This window comes from Empidonax traillii, unplaced genomic scaffold, assembly GCF_003031625.1.
Source record: "Empidonax traillii isolate 1590-97213 ecotype Southwest subspecies unplaced genomic scaffold, ASM303162v1 scaffold621:size378804, whole genome shotgun sequence".
In the NCBI taxonomy this organism is placed as follows: Eukaryota; Metazoa; Chordata; class Aves; order Passeriformes; family Tyrannidae; genus Empidonax; species Empidonax traillii.
Genome location: NW_020955814.1, coordinates 43,384 through 64,011, shown reverse-complemented (window position 1 = coordinate 64,011; position 20,628 = coordinate 43,384). Strand labels below are relative to the sequence as shown.

At 36.5% G+C, this 20,628-nt stretch overlaps 1 protein-coding gene across 1 annotated transcript in view; it reads right to left on the bottom strand.

Annotated features, from left to right (window-relative positions):
• Positions 1-11,188, bottom strand: part of LOC114065116 (adhesion G protein-coupled receptor B3-like) — a 100,891-nt gene extending 89,703 nt beyond the window's left edge. Inside the window, exons 1-5 of the mRNA XM_027898766.1 lie at positions 11,108-11,188; positions 10,858-10,958; positions 10,363-10,489; positions 8,630-8,733; positions 5,219-5,321 (exon numbers count right to left, since the gene is read on the bottom strand). Of these exons, the coding sequence (XP_027754567.1) occupies positions 5,219-5,321; positions 8,630-8,733; positions 10,363-10,489; positions 10,858-10,958; positions 11,108-11,188 (516 nt within the window). The remainder of the gene's footprint in view (positions 1-5,218; positions 5,322-8,629; positions 8,734-10,362; positions 10,490-10,857; positions 10,959-11,107) is intronic.
• Positions 11,189-20,628: the final 9,440 nt, after the last annotated feature.

The following is a 20,628-nucleotide window of genomic DNA, read 5'->3' as shown; positions in this document are numbered from 1 at the left end:
ACTAAATCTTGCTTTTACATCTTCCCTGTTCTGTCCTTGGTAGGCACAAGAAACCTGACTATGGCTAACAAAATGTACTGAGTCTGATGGCATTTTTAAAAATATGACTGTTTCTCCAAGTGACCCCAACTTCAGCAATAAACTCTTAAGTACAGTCAGAAACAGATTATATAGAAAATAATTAACTTTTCCCCATATGTGTAATGAATTCTATGGTTTTCTTTAAATTGTATTCATCTTTGTTTTCGTCATACAAACAGAATAGATATACTGGAACTGTTTATATAAAACAGTTAATGGGGTTTTTAAAGGCAAAACTGGAAAAAACCAGGCTATTTTCTGAATGTATGCAAAATGAGAGAGAGTTTATGAAAAAATCCATGTAATATTAATCGATAACTTATGGGGGTAGAGAATCTATTCATTAAATGGGATCAGAAGCACAGTAAAAGTTTATAGCCTAAGCATTAAAGGTCCACATATAGAAGAAATACAATCATTCTTGATGGCAATATGAACATTAGGAAACATAAAATAGCAAGAGTTATGATACAGTGAATGCTACAAATCACTGATAGGTATTGCCTCAAAATACCTGTCAGTCACTTCAAAGTAAATATCTAATGCTTTTATAGATGTCAGGGATATCTCACAGGATTTGTCAAATAACAGATATTTGAGCAGTTATCTTATAAATGACAAGTTTTACCCTTCCTTAATTAAAGAGACTTAATTTCAGCATTAAAACTAAATTCAGTTGTTAAAGTGTAGCAATTGCATATCCTCAAATTTAAAAACAATGATGTGGCTAATATTTAAGAAAAAAAGACACAGAAAGAAATACTAAAGTAAATTAATATGCTTCTCATGCACAGTATAACACCAACTATATTTAAACAAGATACATAATTAATTTCATAGTATTTTTGTAAATTCAGCCTTCAGTGACCTGTATTTCAAAACAGGATCTGAAAAAACAGAAATCTCTTACACAGTCTGAAGCATTAAGAAAGCTTTGAATAAAGTTCTGTGTTTTGAAAGGTTTGGGGAAACATAATGAAAAAATCAGAACGTTTCTCAGCTGTGTCCTTCAATAAAATGCACAACATGTTTGGCTAATAAGGAATAAAGGACCAAAGCTTTTTTGTTGACAAAAGGCTTTTTTGCTATCCCAATCCAAATCTTCCAAGAATAATTCTACTTCCCTCCATGACTGTCATCATGAACTACTCCAAAACAAGCTAAAAAGCCCCATGACCTAGATATCTGGTCTACTGTTGGTATCCTCAAGTTCCTGAAACTGAAGAAAAGAAAAGCAACTTTTAAAAAGTAAATACTAGAAATGGAAAAACTATGGTAGTTTGAAAGAATCTTAATTCCTTCTACATGTCCTTGGTAAATGTTTTGTCCATTTCTGCCCTTGGGAGGTAGGGTTTTTTACTGAAAAAAGCCAGAACTTAGTTGAACCAAAGGGAATGCAATATTCAAACTCACTTAGCCTTCACTAAAAGAAGCTTTTGTAGAAACATGAATGGTATATTCAGCTTTCAGTATAAAATAGAAGTAGTTGGTGAAGTATTTAATACATATAAAGAAAACCACAAACTGTAAACAGACTGAAAATATGCTGTTTGTTATAAATACATCTTTGATATTCTCAAAAGGGAATATATCCAAATAGAGAGCTAGGGAAAATTTAAACTCAGAGCCAAACTAAAGCACAGAAAAAAAGGGATATGCTTCAGTGTTGTGAATATTTACAGCATCGTGTGGACATTAACAAAGTGCCCCAGTAGTCTGAGAATAGTATGAGCATAAAACTGAGAAAGGAACAGAGCAAACAAACTCAAACTTGGCATATCATATTTATCAAATATTCTCCAACACATTTTAAAAAAAGGAACTCATCTTCTTGCCACAAAAAATTGCTTTAGCCTTTGTTCAGCAATGATAACTTGAATATTACATTGTCTTAATAAAATACTCTCAAAATGTCTTCCAAAATTTTCAAACACTAAAAACCCACATGGTTTGATTTCTAGTAAATAAATGAAATCTCAGGAAAAAATCTAAAATGTTTTTAATCTTAAACCCCAGGTCAGGACCTGATTTTCTTTCTAAAGTTTGCATTTACAGATTTAATTTTCCAGCTCAGCAAAATAAAAACATAATTTTTCTTACAGATGTCAGTATTGCAGTCTAGAATTATGGACTAAAAATCAAACACTGGCTTCTTTGGGTGATATATGATCTTGAAAATAAAAAATTCAGAACTTAAATTCAAACACATCTGATGCCTAAACATATCCCCACTTGCAAACACAATGAAGTCATACCCGGAACTGATTGCTTTAATTTGAGTAAGTTTGCAATAAACAGTGGCTTTAGCTGGCAATTTTGTTGATGGTGACTTCACAGGCCAGCCTCTTGGAGCTACAATATATTCACGTATCAGTCCACACTGTGATAAAAATATTTTTGGCTTGTTAGAAGGAATGTCTTCCTCCATATAAAAAACCCTTGATCCGTTAGAGGTGCTCTCTGGCTAGAAGGCCCTTGGTGGCAGATGTATCAAAAGCAAGATGTGGACTCAAAAAGAAGATAAGTGTAGCAAAAGTGGTATTTTACAGTAATTTTTCAGTCTATATATTAAAAATCTAAACTTTGTGACGTGTTGGGTTTTTCTTGTTAATTATTTCCTTTGAACATCTGCATTTTTAGGATCTGCTGGCCTCAGAAATGTAATATCTCTTTGCTTTCAGGAGTTTAGGAAGCAGAACTGAGAGAGCTCAAAGAAATTAAGATTAACGGAAGGAACTGGAATAAGGGCATATTTGGGCTCAAAGTTCCTTGAGTCAAGCATCAGAGAAAGGCTGCCACCTTACCTAGGTAGTGTGTTATTCAACAAAGTTGTTCAGATACCCTTAAACTCTGATTCTACAATGGCAATGTACATAGGAACCTTCAGCTACACCTTTTCTCGAAATACATAATAAAATAGTATATATGACTGTGTGTGTCAGTGCTGAAATTCCAGGAAGGGTTAGTCTTCTGCACCCTGGTACACTGAAGTTGTTAGCACCTTTCTGACTAATTTTTCCCCTGAATAAAATCTGTGAGAGTTACATGGTTTTCTTCTGCAAATCCATATTTTGTTCATTTGTACTGCTACTGTAAGATAAGGCCACACAAAAGGAAGAACCAGGCTCCTAATGGTTTCCTGGAAAAAACCCACACACCTGGGGAGACAATCTCAGATACTGATAAAAGGATTAAGGTCAAGAAAGGAGTGATATGGAGATAACACGGCCTTTTTTCTCAACATCCTGGCTGCTAGAACTCAGGAAGTGGATCCTTGAGCCTATTTCATCTATCACCCCCAAATTAATTCATTGACTATAGACATTTAAACTGGCTACAGAAAAAGGTATAAAAAGAGATTGGACATGAGCAAAAATTGGTGAGAAGTTCCATCAACTCTGTGGAGGTAACCGAAGGGCTACCTTTTCTCCCTCCACCTTCCCAGGATGCCTTGGGGTGAGCAATTGCTTATACATATATACTAATTTTACTTTTGCTGCATACTACTTTAACATTTTTTACTTATTCTTTGTTAGTTCTTTTGCTTTAGGGAGTGTGATTAAGTTTTTGCTTTACCTCTTCTTTGTAAGTTGTCTTACTTATTGGCAAGTTGCCATTGCTGTAGTGTGTGTGCCTATGCTTTGCCTTATTATTATTGCTACATAGTTTAAGTGTGATTTTTTTTGCTGTTAGACCCTATTCCAGACACAGTAAACCCCATAAATTGTCACAAATGTGCATTACTTCATGAACTGTTAGAGTGAGTCTGTTTTTAGGTGCTGACAGTTCTGTCCATGGCAAAGTAAGTCACAGGAGAAACCTGCTGAGGGGTTTTTCTACCACTATTTGGTGCAGTCCTTATATAAAAAGGCATCAAACGTCCTGTCCGTCTCAGCAAATCTTTTAAGTGAAGGGTCTCATTAGGTGAGACGCTAACAGAATTTTTTGGACATTAAAAGGCTTTGATCTCCTGAAGGGGCGACACTGAAGACAAAAAATAAATTCATACAGGTTGGAGAGAAAATTCGTCTTTTCTGTCCATTCTCACGTGACACTCTACATACTTTCAAAACTTAAAAAGCATATTGATATCTTAATTTTAATAATTTTGTTAAATTATGTATTGGAAATTAATAAGTTTGATTTGGGTATGTTTTAAAAAGTACTGCTATGTAACTCACATTGAATTTATGAGACTTTTGGTAGCTAAATTTTTAAGGACTTATTTGAGAAGGAAAAATTATTAATTACAGGTGTGTTGTAGAAACACCAGTTATCCCACAGCAGATGATGAATGTGTTTCATTTAATACTGGAAAAAATTAAGATAAGCAGTGCATTAAGTAGTTTACCACAGTGGGAAAAAACCCCAACTTTACAAATACTTGATTACTTCAAATCTTAACAGCATTCTATCACATATTGCCCAATTAACCAATTACATTTTATTGTCTACAATCCTGTAGTTATAGTTACTTTTAAGCAATGATTTATTGTCGCTTCTGAAAGTTGCCCATCATCACTAAGCATTGGGTGATTCCTCAAAACACTGGCAATCCTGCTCTACAGGAAAGGGACAAATGACAACTACGTTCAGAGAACAGATTAGCATTAAATCAGCAATATATCAGTAAGGTATGTAGGTTTATTACTTTCTTACAGCTACACCAGTCAGAGATCTAACAGTTCTGTGGCTTGTTATGATGTCTGTTTCTGCACATTTTCAAGACTCATACTCTAACTTCTAAGCAATTCCTATTTGCCTTTTGAGTGCCAGTGTATTAATAAAAAGACAAAAACACTGTAGCACAATCCTATTACAACTATTATAATGAACCAGAATTTGTGCTTTTGATGTTGAGCCTTTGAACTTTTTTGCTTTGAAATTTAGTTATAAAACACAAGTCTACCACAGAGAACACAACTTATCCAGAGGGAACAATACCAAAAGGGATTTTTGGATGGGAAAAAAAGACTATGAAAGACAGTAAATATTTTCCCTTGTCTGTTAATATTTTACCAAAAACACCAAGTCCTATGAGTATAGGACTAAATGTATGCAATTATTTTAAGCCAAACACAAATAAAACAAAGATATCAATCTTTAAATGCAAATTCAATACAATCCATCATCATACCTTGTTATGTGTCTGAGTTTGTCCAACCAGGATAAGGATATTTGATGAGATAATAGACAGGCAGAAATTGATTAGAATTATTGACCTCTCAGATCTGATGTACCTGTTTAAATAAACAAAGAGAGGGTACAACTTTTCTAAACGGAAAACAACTAGTAAGTTATACAAAACTTTGATGCAGTTCTTGCAGAGGTGCCTCTCTTTCAAGTCCTCAGAAAGTACCAGAGACCTACCATATTACAACCATCAGAGCTGTGATATTTTGATAAATATTCTGCAGTTTACTCCTGGCAACTTGGCATATTTTAAAAAGTATCAATGATTCTTTCAGAAACTAGTGGCAACACTGTTCTAACACTATAGTGATAGTAATGGGCTTGCATGCATTCACATCAGGAACGTTTTATGCTCTCTGCTCATCCCTGGGAATATCCACAGCTGGCATAGACCACTCATAATTACTAACTTCAGCAAAAACATGGTGATTTACATAAACAGAAGATTTGATCCATGATGCATAAATAAGGTGAAGGTTTGTTGATGATACTATGGTAGTGCATTTTGAAACACATTATTGGGGTAACGATAACTTTATGTTCCAAGAGATTTACAAAATAATTTTTAGGAAGAAACAATAGTACCATAATATCTTCATAAGACTGAATGCCGAAAAAAATAGCTAAGTCTGTACAGAAAGATTAAATTACAGCAGTGAGCATCACAGTCTCTCTTGCAAACATATATTCATTTTACACGCATGTTTAGAATGAAAAAGTCATATAGTCTTATCACATATTTCCTTACAAAATGCCTTTTTCAGTATACAGCCTTTTATATGCTACAAAACAGAAAGAGAATGAGCAAGGTTTCAAGTGAAGTGCCTTTCTGACCTGATTTTTAGAGCGGTTAACAGTGAATGTTGACTACTAAAATAAATGAAAGTTAAGCGCGCTCAGTTCCCCTGAAGACCATGCCATATCTTTATACATTCTAAGACCTATTCTATATGCTGCTCACTGGAGTTCAGTTAATATTGCTGTCTCCCCCTGAGCTGTACACCTATAGTTGATACTCTAGTCACAGAAAAGGCTGCTGAACCCACAAGAAATGCTGAGTTTTGGACATGAAATTAATTGTAGCCCTTTTTGCTGATATATCAAGTTATACAAGTGATTACATTTTTTTAGTTAAAGACAGAACAACCCTGATACCACAATCCACATCTTTCCTTTAAAGTATAGCAACATTCTTAAGGGTAGTTCTATGTGTTTGCAAATACAGGAAGTCCAGTGTCTTTGTTCATGTAGACAGCATGCTGCAACTTTCAAACTTGTTAACTATCGATTCACCTGGGCCAGTTCCCAACACTGAGTATTCATGGACTACAAAGGACCTTAGTAGTTGAGTAAATACAGTGCAAGCAGGAGCTTTCAGCCTTGACTTACGTTAGGAACGTTTTAGTTTTTCTGCCAGCCCACTATCGAGGGAAGGGAAGGGAAGGGAAAAGGGAAGGGAAAAGGGAAGGGAAAAGGGAAGGGAAAAGGGAAGGGAAAAGGGAAGGGAAAAGGGAAAGGAAAAGGGAAAGGAAAAGGGAAAGGAAGGGTCAGATGAATATTTGATTGATACCGAATTTATTTTTCAGTTTGAATTTTCAGTTGGGGGGAATCAAATCAATGAACCACAAAAGAATGCCTATACAGGCCTTTTATGGATCAGAATACATCGAACTCATATAACTTCTAAAGAGCTCCTACCATTCAAAAGGAAGGTAGGTGTTCCAAAATATAAATGCAGACATAGGGTCAAAACATCAGATTTCTCCCTACCCCTAGATTTATCAAAACAAGCATATGTACATATAAGTCTCAGTGTCTATCTTCTCCCTATGGTTCTTTACTATGTCCTCTCAAGAAACACATTCAAGACATATTTTAATGATTCAAATGACATACCACTCAGTTGTCATAATACTTTAAAAATATCTCACTGATAGAACACTGAGATCTATATGAGTTATCCTGCCTTAACTTGGATGCAGAACCCACACTAAATCCATAACACATAACATTTTATCTCTGCTTAGAAGTTAATGGAATCACAGAGTCATAGAAAGGCTTGGGTTGGAAGGGAACTTAAAATCATCTAGTTACAACCCGTTGTCATGGGCAGGGACATTTTCCATCAGACCAGGTTGCTCAAAGCTCCATCCAACCTGGCCTTGAACACTTCCGGGGATGGGGCATCTATAACTTCTCTGGGCAACCTGTTTCAATGCCTCACTACCTCAAAATAAAAAATTTTTTCCTTATGTCTAATTCAAATAATGGAGAAGACCAGTTCCACTGAGCATGACAGTATTTCTATCCAAGTGCTAAATATATCAGGGAGGGCAAAAATAACACTATAGTTCTTCAGATGGGAATTATATCCTGAAATACTCCCATTCTTAGTTTTGACAGATAAGAGCCGATAATTTTTATGCTCTTCTATCATAACTTATGTAACTAGATATTCTTATTTATTATATATATTTCTAATCCTGTGAGTCTCTGTGGTACATAATAGAGTGAAAGAGAAAACAGTGTAAAATTATCAAGCAGAACTCTATTGGTTGATTTTATATTACTCTAAAAATTATTCTTTTATCCCTGTGTTTCTTATTACTTGCATAAAAACCTTTTTACTATTATTACTGAAAAAAGCTAAATGAGAACCCGTGTTCACTTTTTAAAAATATTTATTACTTTGCATGACTTTTAAACTTAATTTTGTGTTTCTTCTGCACTAGGACACCATGCTATTTCTCATGACTTCTCAAATTAATCTACTCCATAAATATTTATTGCACTTTTAAATCAATATAATATTTTCATATTGAAAAATCAGGATGGAAAAAAAGTATATTACTGGAATGTACCACCCCACTGTTTATGACTATTTAATTTTGTGGTCTTTATTCAAACTTATAACTGATCTGAATAAATTCAAACCCCCCATAAATCTTCAATACCCGATTTGCCACTTTGATATGTTTATTTTATTACTTAAAAGTTTTGTTTAAAAATGTAAATAGAGAAAAAGCAGCTAAAGGTACAGGCCATAAGCTTCACATGAAATATATCATATATAACAATCCTGCTGTTATTTATCTATGAATAATCCACCAAAGGAGCAATGCCATTCACACTGAAGAGGGGAAAGAGAAGAATGGGCCATGCATCACCAGTAGGCCAAGACAGTAAAACTGATCAATCACATCAACAAATTTAGGCATCAAAACATGCACTACATTTTGCCTTTTTTTTTTTCATTTTCTAAACAATAAATGTTGCATCTAATGCTCTCTCTAAATTGCAATTCAACTAAATATAACTAAGTGTTTACATTTAGCTTTTTTAATCCATTACATACCTCCATAATGCTGCATAGACAACTGCTAGGGTGATCAAAGCCAAGCATGAAAGACCACTGCCTACTATTAAGGTCACTGAGGGTGTACCAGATGATTCCATGATCTGTAGGTTACAACAGACAACCATGAAGAACAAACATCCTCTAGCAATTAAAAAAAACAAGTCAAAAGAAAAAAAGCAACAAGAGCAAAATTATAAAAGTAGCCACATTGTCGCAGAAAGTTTCAGTAATATTACTTATGAAGCAGAAATCAACTTAGTTCCAAAACTGATCCATACATAACTCAGATCTGCTTATTACATTCCTCAGAGGCCTTTGAGCTTTAAAATGCCTTGTAATACCTGCATGGTACTTTAAAAAATAAAGTAGTAATATTACAATGTAACAGGAGACTATGGCAGTAGTACAAGTTTAAATGACTTCCCAGTTAACATTAATTAAAAGATGCATTTCTCTTGAGAAGTAGCAATATTTAGGATTGTGCATTAAACAAACAGCTGGGTTTCACTGTAATATATTAAAGATCATCCAGTAATTTGTCCTGGAATTTGATTCATGCTTGTTGCAGAATTACCAAACTTTCTGACTTTTAATAACTTTGACTTCAATCCACTGTTCTCACATGCTTAATTTCCTTGGGCCCCTGATTGCCTAGAAGGAATGGTAGGATATCTATGGCAACGGTATCATAAGTCTTTCCTTAAAAAAAAGCCTCAAAATCAGAATTATTTCATTTGTACTCTGTGTACTAATACAAAATGGAAAAAAAAAAAAAAAGAATGACCTTGAAAACAAAATAGCTTTCCCTTCTAAGAAAGAAACTATTACCCTCAGATATCAGATCAGGTCTTTCCTCTGTAGGTATACGTGCTCATGTCCTGAAATAGCCATGGGTTTTGCTAATACATATGGAAAAAATTTAGATCTAAAAGTTTAAAAGGATGGTTTACCAAAATGCTTTTTAAAGCTTTGGGGATGTATTTTAAATTACATTTATCAAGATATCTTTTTTCACCCAAATAGGAGATAAGACAGATGCACTTTTAGGCCAGATCTCAGGTAGAAAGTAGTATTTTATTTCAACCACTTTGTTCCAAACTGATTTACTTTGCTATTAAAAAGATTCTGATTATATTCTTCCAAAACCAGCAAAATTAAATTATGCCTAGGCAGGATAACTTCACAAATATTTGCTTTTTTAGCTATTTTTACTTCCAGTAATACTGGGAGTGTCTGCTTATACACTTAATGTCCCCTCTTTCTCATGAAAACTTGATTATTTTTCTTGCATCATATCAACAGACTACATAGAAAATCTGTGCTGAAAATGTCCAATGCAGATCTGCAATCTGTTTAACTACAGTATCTAGGGTTTTCCTACCAAGAGCAATAATAAAGCCCTGTACATTCCCTTAATTGTTCAATACAAAAGTTTTCTACACATTTGCACCACAATTATAAGGCTTTCTCTGAAATATTTATGGAGTTCGAGAGCATGTAAATTTCACGAGGAATTAGTCATATCACAGAATCTGGAATTCATTTATCTGAGACACTGTAGACACCAGGAGACTAACATTTGCCTACCTGCAATATTAAACAATTCCTCAATGCAACGTCTGCAATAACCTGAGAGGAAAGCTGGACCAGCTCCCCCTCCCCCCCGGAGCCCCCTCCCCGCATTGCCTTTTGCATTAAAACTGGGGTTTTTCCCCCCCTTTGTTACTTACTATTTCTCTAGGTTGCTGAGCCAAAATGGCGAAGGTAGAGAGACGATCACATAAGCATTTCGTATGGGATGCATCGGTAAGCACAGTTTTACATCCCTGGGTGGACCAGGTTCCCAAAGAGTCGTTCCTGCAAAGGAGAGAGAGAGGAGGGGGTGGGGGGGGAAACGGGGGTAATTACGCCTGACGGCCGATTCGGCGAGGAGACAATGCAGCTGAGGCGCGGGGAGCGGGAGTTCCGGACAGCGGCGCGGTACTTGTTGTGGGGCAGCGCCGGGCCGGGCGGGGCGCGGAGCTGTCCGGCCCCGCGGTGCTGAGCGCCCGGAGCGCTGCGCTGCGCCCAGCCCCGCCAGCCGCGCCAGCAGCCGCCCCCTGCGCTGCCAGCCACCTCCGAGCCTCACCAGAGCACTGCGAAAAACTCATGGGGGGAAGAGGGGGAGGCTTTTCCTCTCTCTCTCTCTCTCTCTTTTTTTTTTTTTTTTCTTTCCCTTTTCCTACAGGCTCTGTTTCTGGCCCTTTTGTAAGAAATGTGATGTTCGGTAGTTGCAGTGTCTTTTTTGGTCCCTTCCCCCGCCCCTCTCCTTCCCTGGTGTGTGTGGCTAGGTTAAAAGCATGTGGTTCTCAAACGTCTGGGTTATGTCAGTCGGACCGCGAGATGCCGGATCTTCTGTTCTGACTGCTATTTTTGCTGAGGATTTGGGGGGTTTTTTTGGTTGTTGTTTTTAGCAACCAGCCTTAGAAATTTCACCCTGGAAACGGCAGCATCAGATGCCTCCAACTCTTGCCTTAGCTCCAGCAGAGGGGTGGATTTCAGTACAGCAGCACACATCACCAAAGAGACACACGAGTTCGCCCTCCAGACATCACTCAGTCAACTCGCCTTTCCCCTGCTCCCTCCCCCTTCTCGATTCTTTTTCTTGGGGTGGCAGTACCACTCTAACCCCAAGCCAAAGCAATCGTTTGCTGGCACCTTTCACCAACCACCCTTAAACAAAACAAGATGATTAACACAGCCCCCGAATTCAATTAGACATTCAATATGCTAATACGAGGTCTGAAACCCACCCCAGCAGAACAATAAAAATGGTATCAACCCACGTTTTCTTTGTGCAGGCAGGGAGAAGGAGAGGGAGAGACAAAAAATCATCTCTCCTTTTTACTGAACTGCAGTGCTGGGGGGGGGGGAGGGGATAATTTCTACAGGAAAAAGGGGTTGGTTTAAACTAAAGTAAACATATTATCTTTACATATGTTATGTTTAGAAAACAACTGGGTTTCTTTCTTCTTTTCCCTCCTCCTTCCATATCCAAGGAGCAACTGCAGTGAATCTGCTGCCAGCAGCAGCGTGTGTGCTGTCAATTCCTGTCCATTTCATCTCAGGTCACTAACTAGCTTGAAAAAAAAGGAAAAATGAAGGGGAGAAGAAACAAGGTGGGGGAATAATAATTTCCAGTCCCTGTGACCACCCTTGTTTCACCTCTTCTGCCTTGACAACATACCTATGTAAGTGATTCTACATGCCAGGGCCCTCATGCAAAAGCAATTTGTTATCCCAAACCTGCTCTCAGAGTGCAGTTCACCCCAGGCCACCTCAGCATTTTGTGCCACTAGTTTTTGAACACACCAGATGTAACCCCTACACACTATTGTCTTAGAAACAGAATCCTGTAATAAATGAAACAAACAGCAACCGAGGGAAACAATTGAGAGAAAATCACCAATTCTTCAAGCCACTAAAGCGGTTTATTAGCTTTCCTTCACAAATTGTGTCTTTCAGAGGGCTACAGGCTAAATCAACATCCACTTTGAAAAATATAGTGACGTATTCTAATGCAGAAGCATTATCTTCTGGATAGCTTAAATAGTTTAGTTTATTCGTGTTCCTGTCTCTTCTCTTATTGTGACATACAGTTAAGGCCAAATGAAATGCATTTATCTGTGCTGATTAAATATTAAGGATTGATAACGTAAGAGAAATTGACATATTTTAAAACAAAAGGATGGTATTAGTCATCCTGAGAATAAGATTTAATAAATTGAATTCAGCCTAAGCTGAAAAGCACTGGATGCAGAATATGTCCAGTTAGCACTAAATCCTTACAGATGGTGTCCAATGCATAAGAATTAGACAAGTTCTAATTAGAAAAGGTAGACAATCACAGACACCAGTTTAGTCTAAAATAAAATATCTGTTACAATTATAATTATATTTAAATTACTATAAAACATGGGTAGTCCAGCAGGTTTAGGGGGGCTTATTCTCTTCTTCAAGTCACTTCCACAAATACAAAATTCCAATCGTACAGAAGATGAGCCATTAATACAATACGTATTTTGCAAAACTTTTTCAGTATTGCTGAAAATTTTAGTACTGAAATGAAGAAAACATTTTAAGTGGGTTCAACATTAAGGCAATGATTGACATGGCAGGATCAGTCAGTCTAATATGGACGCTTTAGATTTTATTGTTCATTTTTTTCAGTGGTACACCTCAAATTCTCACTTAACAGCATTGTGTTTGAATATGCAGCAGATGAAAAAGCAGTGATTAAATATGTTCTTTCTCTTTTCTCTGACTAACGCAATTTAAAAAAAAAAACCCACAAAACCTCATTAATAAATATATATGTAGCCTATTGAAATTATGACTGATGGAAGCTGCACAGAATGTTATATGAAGTCCATGAAGGGGATGGAGTAATGAGCAGAACCAGAAGAAAAGGATAACTGCAATTTGTTGCATGATGCTTATGGCAGCAGAACAGTAAATGCATGATTATCAATTTGCTCAGAGATGCTGGTAATTTTGACTTGTTGACATAAAGTAAGTATTTGGCTTTAGGTATAAAGTAAATAAGGAATGGAAATACCGAGTTAAAACTGTTATACTTAGTACATCTTAAAGCTACACTTTTTATGAAGTCCTCCATTTATGATCGGTTGCTTGTGTAACGCAACTCTTCTGGGCCAGCCAGAATCTATCTCATATTTAGAAATTTTATTCCTTTTTGGTGTGATTATCTTTGACTATGTGTCTAACATGTAGGGTTATCATATGAATATGCAAAAGGGCACCTATTATTCCTGTGGATCTTTCTTGTTATGCAGAAAGCTACAAGAGAGTGACAGGTACTATTAACACATGGTCTATTTATATCAAGGGAAATTATTGAATTGAAAATAGGTATCAAATATAGATGTACGTTCATGCCCATTATTGGCAATTTTTGTACTTTTCTACTGAGCTATGGATGATTTAATCAACCTGGCAAAATTCCCATCATAGAAGCAAAGGAATTCCCAAGAAGCATAGATTTACCATTGCAGATCTTGTGTCATCCTGCAGCTGAGGGAAGGAGGGGAAGTTGGGGAAAAATCCTAAGTAGGATGTAATTCGGGCCCTTGGTTCTACGGTTAATATGGCATATGCACCAAAAAACCCCTCAGCTCCAATATTTACCTGTAAGGGTATCCTTTTCAGGGTAGTCTTACAGCTAGAGGAATGTTAAAGTGTCTTTTCAATAACCTTCCGGAGTTTAACATAAACTTCTTAGTTCTAATAAAGATTGGGAATACTCTATGCCACAAAAATGATAGTCAATGATATACAGAATATTTTAATCACGAATGATATAGAAGAAAAAATGTCGATTTTACTCTTTGATAATGTTATATGCAATATTGCATTATAAATTAATTATGCTCACTACTGAAAATGATAATATGAGTACCTCAGATACTGCAAAGGAAACATGGTTTATAGGACAGGAGCACTTCTGTAAAATAAAAAATTCATTCACAGACCCAATTGCCAATCTGGCAAAGACTGACAATCAGGCCAAATCTGATATTCTAGCAACTATGCTTCCCTTATTCTGCAGCATTTCTCTTGGTCTCATGACACAATTTCCCATTTACTATTTACTTTTTTTAAGAAATTAGTAATAAACATCTTATTAATTGCACTGTTTCGTTTACTTTAACATATTGATAAATAAAAATCAGTTATTACTTTGTTATCAAACCCACTCAATAAAGGACTTCAGCTCATATTGAAGACTTTCTACCTGATTAGTTTATTTTGAAGAAATGTTTTTCAAATTAAAGATTTTATCTTTTTAAGGGAGATTTTGTGAGACGAAGGAAGCTAACAACACTATTAACTACTTTTTATCTCATATTGGCAACTAGTGATCCAAGTACTTGCCCCGGTTTTGATCATCAGAGGCAAATAGTTATCATCTTGCTACGCACATATGATGGTAGCTCACTTGAGTCATTTCTTTGATGACTGATATCTGTGGTTAAAGTAGGATAAGAAAGCTTTTTAATCATTAAGTTACATTACTTAAATAAAAGCAAGAAGCTGTTATTTAAGTATCTAATTACAGCTTTGGAGAAAGCAAACTGCACAGAACTAAAGAAATTATAATAATATTTCTGCTGGGACGATTTTAATTCTATTTAATTCTTGAGTATGTATATACAATTTTTTCCTGTTCAACTAGGTGCTGTTTTTCCTTTAGGACAGACTTCGGTATTCCAATACTACTCTCAGTAAAAAATTGCATATAATGATGAGAAGTGCATGGAAAATGCAGATACCAGAATTTTTTAGCCTAGCAAAAGGTAAGAAAGAAGCTCATGGCCCTTATGAGTAGCAGACGATGTACATCACTGTGCCTGTTCAGGTGTGCTGGCTGGAACATTAGTGAAGATAAAGTCCCTCCAACACCTGCTTACTTCTTTACACCTGCACCTAAAATCCCAAGGAAGTCAGAGGGAAGGCTCAACTGCAGGAGTCTCCTTTCAGTTGTGCATGTCCATACATCTGAGACATGACCTAACTCTTAGTACGTATAATTTCTTTTGTGATCAGTGTTATTCCTATCAGCAACATCTGGTTTATCTCCATAGTTTTTTCCTAAAGTGAGGGAAAAAAAAAAAAAAAAGAAAAAAGGGAAAAAAGGGAAAAAAAAACCCACAAAGAAAAGGTGGATGCAAACACACTTTCCTTAATAATTTCAAGCATAAAACTGCATTTTAAAAAAGTACGGTTTACCCTGAAATTGTTAATATGATTAACAATACATCATTATGACCAATTAGCTTTCTTTCCCCTCACATAATTAGAAAATCCAATAAATTAAATAATAGAAATAAAAAGAAACAAATTGGAAAAAAACAACTGCTGTATGAATATATGTCTAAAATGCTGCAAATGTCCCAAAACGGATGCCGGAATTTTTGTGGTACCAGAAAAAAAAGCTGGGTGATGAATATCTTACAACTGAATCTCCAACTAGAAAACTTCATTTTCCTAAAGACTGAGGCCCCTTTTTTCAATTCAGGCATTGAATTGTTTATTTGTCCTCAATGACATATCTGTGAATTCCTTTTTTTGCCAAAGAAAGTACAAGTCTTTGAAAATTTAATTTTCTTGTTGATCTTTATATCAAAAATAAATCCTATATGAATAATTCTTTTGTAAAACAAATGCGCATCTGGGGTGGAAACCAAGTTTTATTTTAATATGATTTAAACCAGATGAGATATTAAACCCTGAAAAGTAGAATTTGTATCAGAGCCATTGTAGTTACAAGCATGGATTTTTAGATTAGCTTTCTAATAATGTACAACTCACAGCAAGGTCCACAGGAAGGATCAAAAATTGCCTTGGTTACCTGTTTGGCTGCTATATATAAATCATTCATGAAAAGGGGAGATATATGGAAGTGAGTATTAATGCTTGTGGTAATATTTTATTACTCTTTATACTTCCCAGTATAGGGAAGTACAGTTTAGGGCGTGATCTATCACACAGTATCTATGAACTGTGCTGTAATCAATAGTTGCCCTGCTAATAGCATACTGCAAGTGTATCAATGTGTAAAATGGAAGGAAATTCTAAAGAAATTATACGTCAAAACCAGGATGAAAAATACGAGAAGTTTCCTGCCTCCTACTGTATAGTTCCTGATCACTGGTCCTCTCTAATTCTGCTACCATGCAGACTTAACATTATTAGAGGTATGGGATTCATCCATGTTTTTGAACAGCATCAGACAAATGAAAATTGTTCAACTCTGTTTCTGTATTATAACAAGCCTGATGGATCAACATTTGAACAACAGCATTCTTCTGCCTTTCTCAAAATTATAGAGAAAAATCTCCTAAGAAGATGAGAATTGATGCACCAAAAACTGGAGGAAAATCAATCCCTTTCTATAGCCTTGTCTATGTCTGGCCCTGTAGCTGCTCTCAGAGAAGCAGCATAGAAGTACCAGGTAATAATGGCCAGTCTTCGTGAATGAAGAACCGGGGAAGGTCTTTCCACCTTCCAGCCTGCGCATTGGATTTTTTAGGTGAGACACAGTGTGCACGGAACTGAGCCCACCCTTTAATCCTAAGGTTCATCTGCCAGGGCCAAGCGAGCTTGGACGGTGGCAGCGAGGTCCTCAGGACGTAGATGGATTGCCTTACAGGGCTAGCGAGCTCCATCTGCCCGGGGAGTGGCCCCGACCGGGAATCGAACCCGGGTCTCTGCAGTGACAGCGCAGCACCTTTACCCTCTAGACCACCAGGGGCTCCCAGAATTCCTCCTGAGTACACACTGCCAAACAATGTTGGTGTCTGTTGAGAATTTATAAGAACTGTGTCTTTTTTCCTCATGGACCTCCAGGATGAATGGAACAGATAAGGGGCCACACTTCCCTTCCAGGATATCTTGTCCCAAGATGATTTCCTAGAAACTACAGTAAGCAAAGTTCTTACTGAACTCAACCAGAATTACTGTGTCAAACTGGCAAACCATACTATTTGTGAATCTGTTTTCGTGAAAGTTCCTATTGAACTTGATCACACTTATAGTGTTTAAGCAGAAAACGGTATTATTTCTGAATTTGTTCATGAAAGTTCTTATCAACCTTGACCAAATGTCTGGTGTTGAACTGGTAAACCACACAATTTGTGAATCTGTGATTAAGAATGAAATCCACACTACTGGTGCATCTGGGATTTTAGTGAATACATTGGAGTTATAGTGCTGAATTCATTATAAGCAGAAATTAAGCCTAGCTGCACCCAGCCCCTCTGATCTCTGAGGACTAGCTGGAAAGCAAAAGGTTTTATTTTCTACCAAATTTCTATACTCTTAATACAGCACATCCCTCACAAAATCAGTAAAATCTTTCATGTAATTTTGTTTAGACTATAAATATATATGCAGATTTATGATGAACTAAGGAAAAATTGTCATGCAGTGTTTTCCAATTGATCAACCTACAAAATCTTTCACACTGTACTATTACTCACAGGGCCTCCTAGCAAAAAGAAACCCTATAAACTGTATATTGCCAGGGGCTGGGAAAGATTAGGGGCTCATAAGTTTATCCTGGAAATTCAGGATGTTAAAGCCTGGATGAGGGTTGTAGCTATTGTTAATATTTCTTTCAAATGACAAGCAATAAAGCATAGTATTGTTAGTTCAAGTTTCAAGGCCAGCTACAACCAGCAGGGAGAGGAACAAGTGTGAAACAAAATTGAGGGGAAGAAAAGCAACTGAGCTTCCACCAGAGTTACTGTTACAACATCCTATGCTATCCTAGATTGAAAAGAGAGATAAAACTAAACCCAGTGCATGTCCAGCCTCCCCTGAATGTGCTTTGGATTAGGCTCCAGAGATACCAATTATAATGAAGGAAAAAAATTAAGACAAAAAAATGAGAATGGCAGAAGTAGATATGTTTAGTGGTCAGGCATTGAAATGATGCGCATTGCTCTGGTGATCCATGAGAGAGATGAACTGTCTTTCAGAGCTAGATGTTCACCCACTTCCTTTCAAAATCTGGAGTTAGGTTGTCCTCGCAGATGGACAGTGGAGAGTCTCCCTTTGTCTAAAAGCTCAATGGTTCTGAGACAGAAGAGATGAATTCCATTTCTTGCTCTGTATGAGGGGTGTTGAATAGGTATAGATGTGCAGTGGATGATCTAACCCCAAACTATAGCACATTCTGGTTTGAGAGTACCCTCACCCTTCTTGTTGAAGCAGAATTATGCAGAGGTATGCAGGTAAAGCAAAGCACATATTTTGTAGCCACACTGCAAGTAGACAGGTATTGGCACCTGCATTTCAGTTCCTGCTTCTTTCAGTGTTACTTATGATGCAGATTGAGCATTCAAACATCAGTATTACATGTTGTCTGAAGATCCTCAGGTTTAATATTTGTTCTTTCATATCTTAGCTGCATGACTAAGAACCCTCCTAATTGTCAGCATCTCCTCCCCGGTATCTTATGATACCACCTGCTGTTCTTACACAATCCTACTATGTATCCTACAATGGTTACCCATGGGTTCTCTGAAGAACCTGCTGTGGAGTTACTGCAGTTGGAGTTAAATTGTCTCAAAGTACAATTTTAAAGAAGTAAAGACCTTTTCCTGTCCCCTTGCACTTTGAAAACAAACTTAAGTCAGACTGAGATAAAACAAACAATCACTAAAAAAAACCAGAACGCAGTTACAAATATGCATAAGACAAAAATAAAATAAAAAAAAAGAAGGAATAAAATAAGACAAAAATAAAAAAAAGGGCAATTAAATAAACCTGGTGTTTGCTCTACTGACACGGGGATTATGTCAGCATTACATCTCCTCTTTTATCCAGTTGTTATTCAGCAAGATTTCCTAAACATTCAGTTTATAAAGTGTTCTATTTTTTCTGTATGTTAGGGCTCAGGTTACGTCCTTTTTCTTGTGTAAGACACTTGCTTTTTATAACGAATCCTTTTTTGTAAGTCCTTCCCAGGAGACTAAACAGATCTAATCTGTTTTTCTTCAAATGCATTGATTTCCTTCTTATTTGGGAGATAATCTGACCACCCCTTTTAATTAAAAAAAGAATTCTATTTCTTCCTTAGAGATGTCTCTTTGTTAGATCAGATGTTATCTTGTGTACCTGACTGACCAATTAACAGCTGCTTCAATAAGAGTATTCCTTATCTCCTTATTCTCTCTTTGGTGAACCAGCTTTCATCTTGACAGAACCTGCACCAAATCTTTTATTGGTTATCAGGCCACACATTAAAACACATTTGATACAAATACCTCAATGGGACAAAGGCATATAGCTTGCCATAGGCTTTTGACTGAGATTAGACACATAATAATTAGCCATTTTGAGGTGAGAGTTGCAGTGACTGATGCTTAACATCTTCAGCTGGGTATCTTTTTTTTTCTGAAAATCTTAATTACAACATGCAGAACAGAGTAGTCTTTCCCTTTCAGACAATCAATATTCAGTTATGATATGAAAGAATAGGATTAATGGTGAATAGAGGGAATTAGAGAAGCCTCCTTACTCCAAAATGCCCTACAGCCTGGAGATTTCATTCTTACATCATGGAGAGTCATTCCTCCTGAAAAGGTTCTTAATCTTGCAGTGATGAGACCTCACCTTGAGAGTTCTGTCCTGGGTGACCTTTGTAACTACTGAACTATTGGACAAAAACTCTGTAGTATAGGACTTCATATGTATGCTGTCCACATTTTTTGTGTCAGCCAATTTAATGCCAAGTAAAGGCCACAGTCAAGAACGATCGAGAGATGACCATCTAGTTAAGGCTGCCTTTAAAATTAATGGTAAGGTTCTTCTGGGCATGTTAGAAGAAAGACTTGGTGGTCAAAACAGCTTAACATAAAACTCATAAGAACCTCTGGATTTAGGATTCTCTGGAATTGTATAGTGATTGGAATAGAGGTCTGCCAAAGTCCATTCAGGACTAAGTGAGAGGTATCTCCCTAATTCATATAATAACTGAGACTTAAAATGTGGTAATGCAACAAATCTGAGCATGCAGTTGAGATGCAGTGACTTTATATATCCCCAGCAGGTAAGGAATGTAATGCAATAAAGGTAAATAAAAAGCTTTCTCATAGCTTTTATTATCTGGTTAAAACCCAAAACTAAACAAACCAGATGTTGCTAAAGCTGATAGATGTAAGGTGTACATTGAAAACTCTATAATACAGAGGGCTGACTTCTATGACACTGTAAGGTAATGCATCTTTCTTGTCTTCACAATTTTCACTTTTATATTAAGATGGGAGAAAATCGCTGTGGTTACAGAGTCAAATCAAGTCAAATACAGATTTAGGAAATGGAGGTTCTTTTGTTTAAAGAAAAAGAAGATGCATGAGACACCTCCTTAATGTATACTTTACACTCTTCTAAGTTGGTTTTAGCCCTGACATTCTTGTCTTTCAGTACGC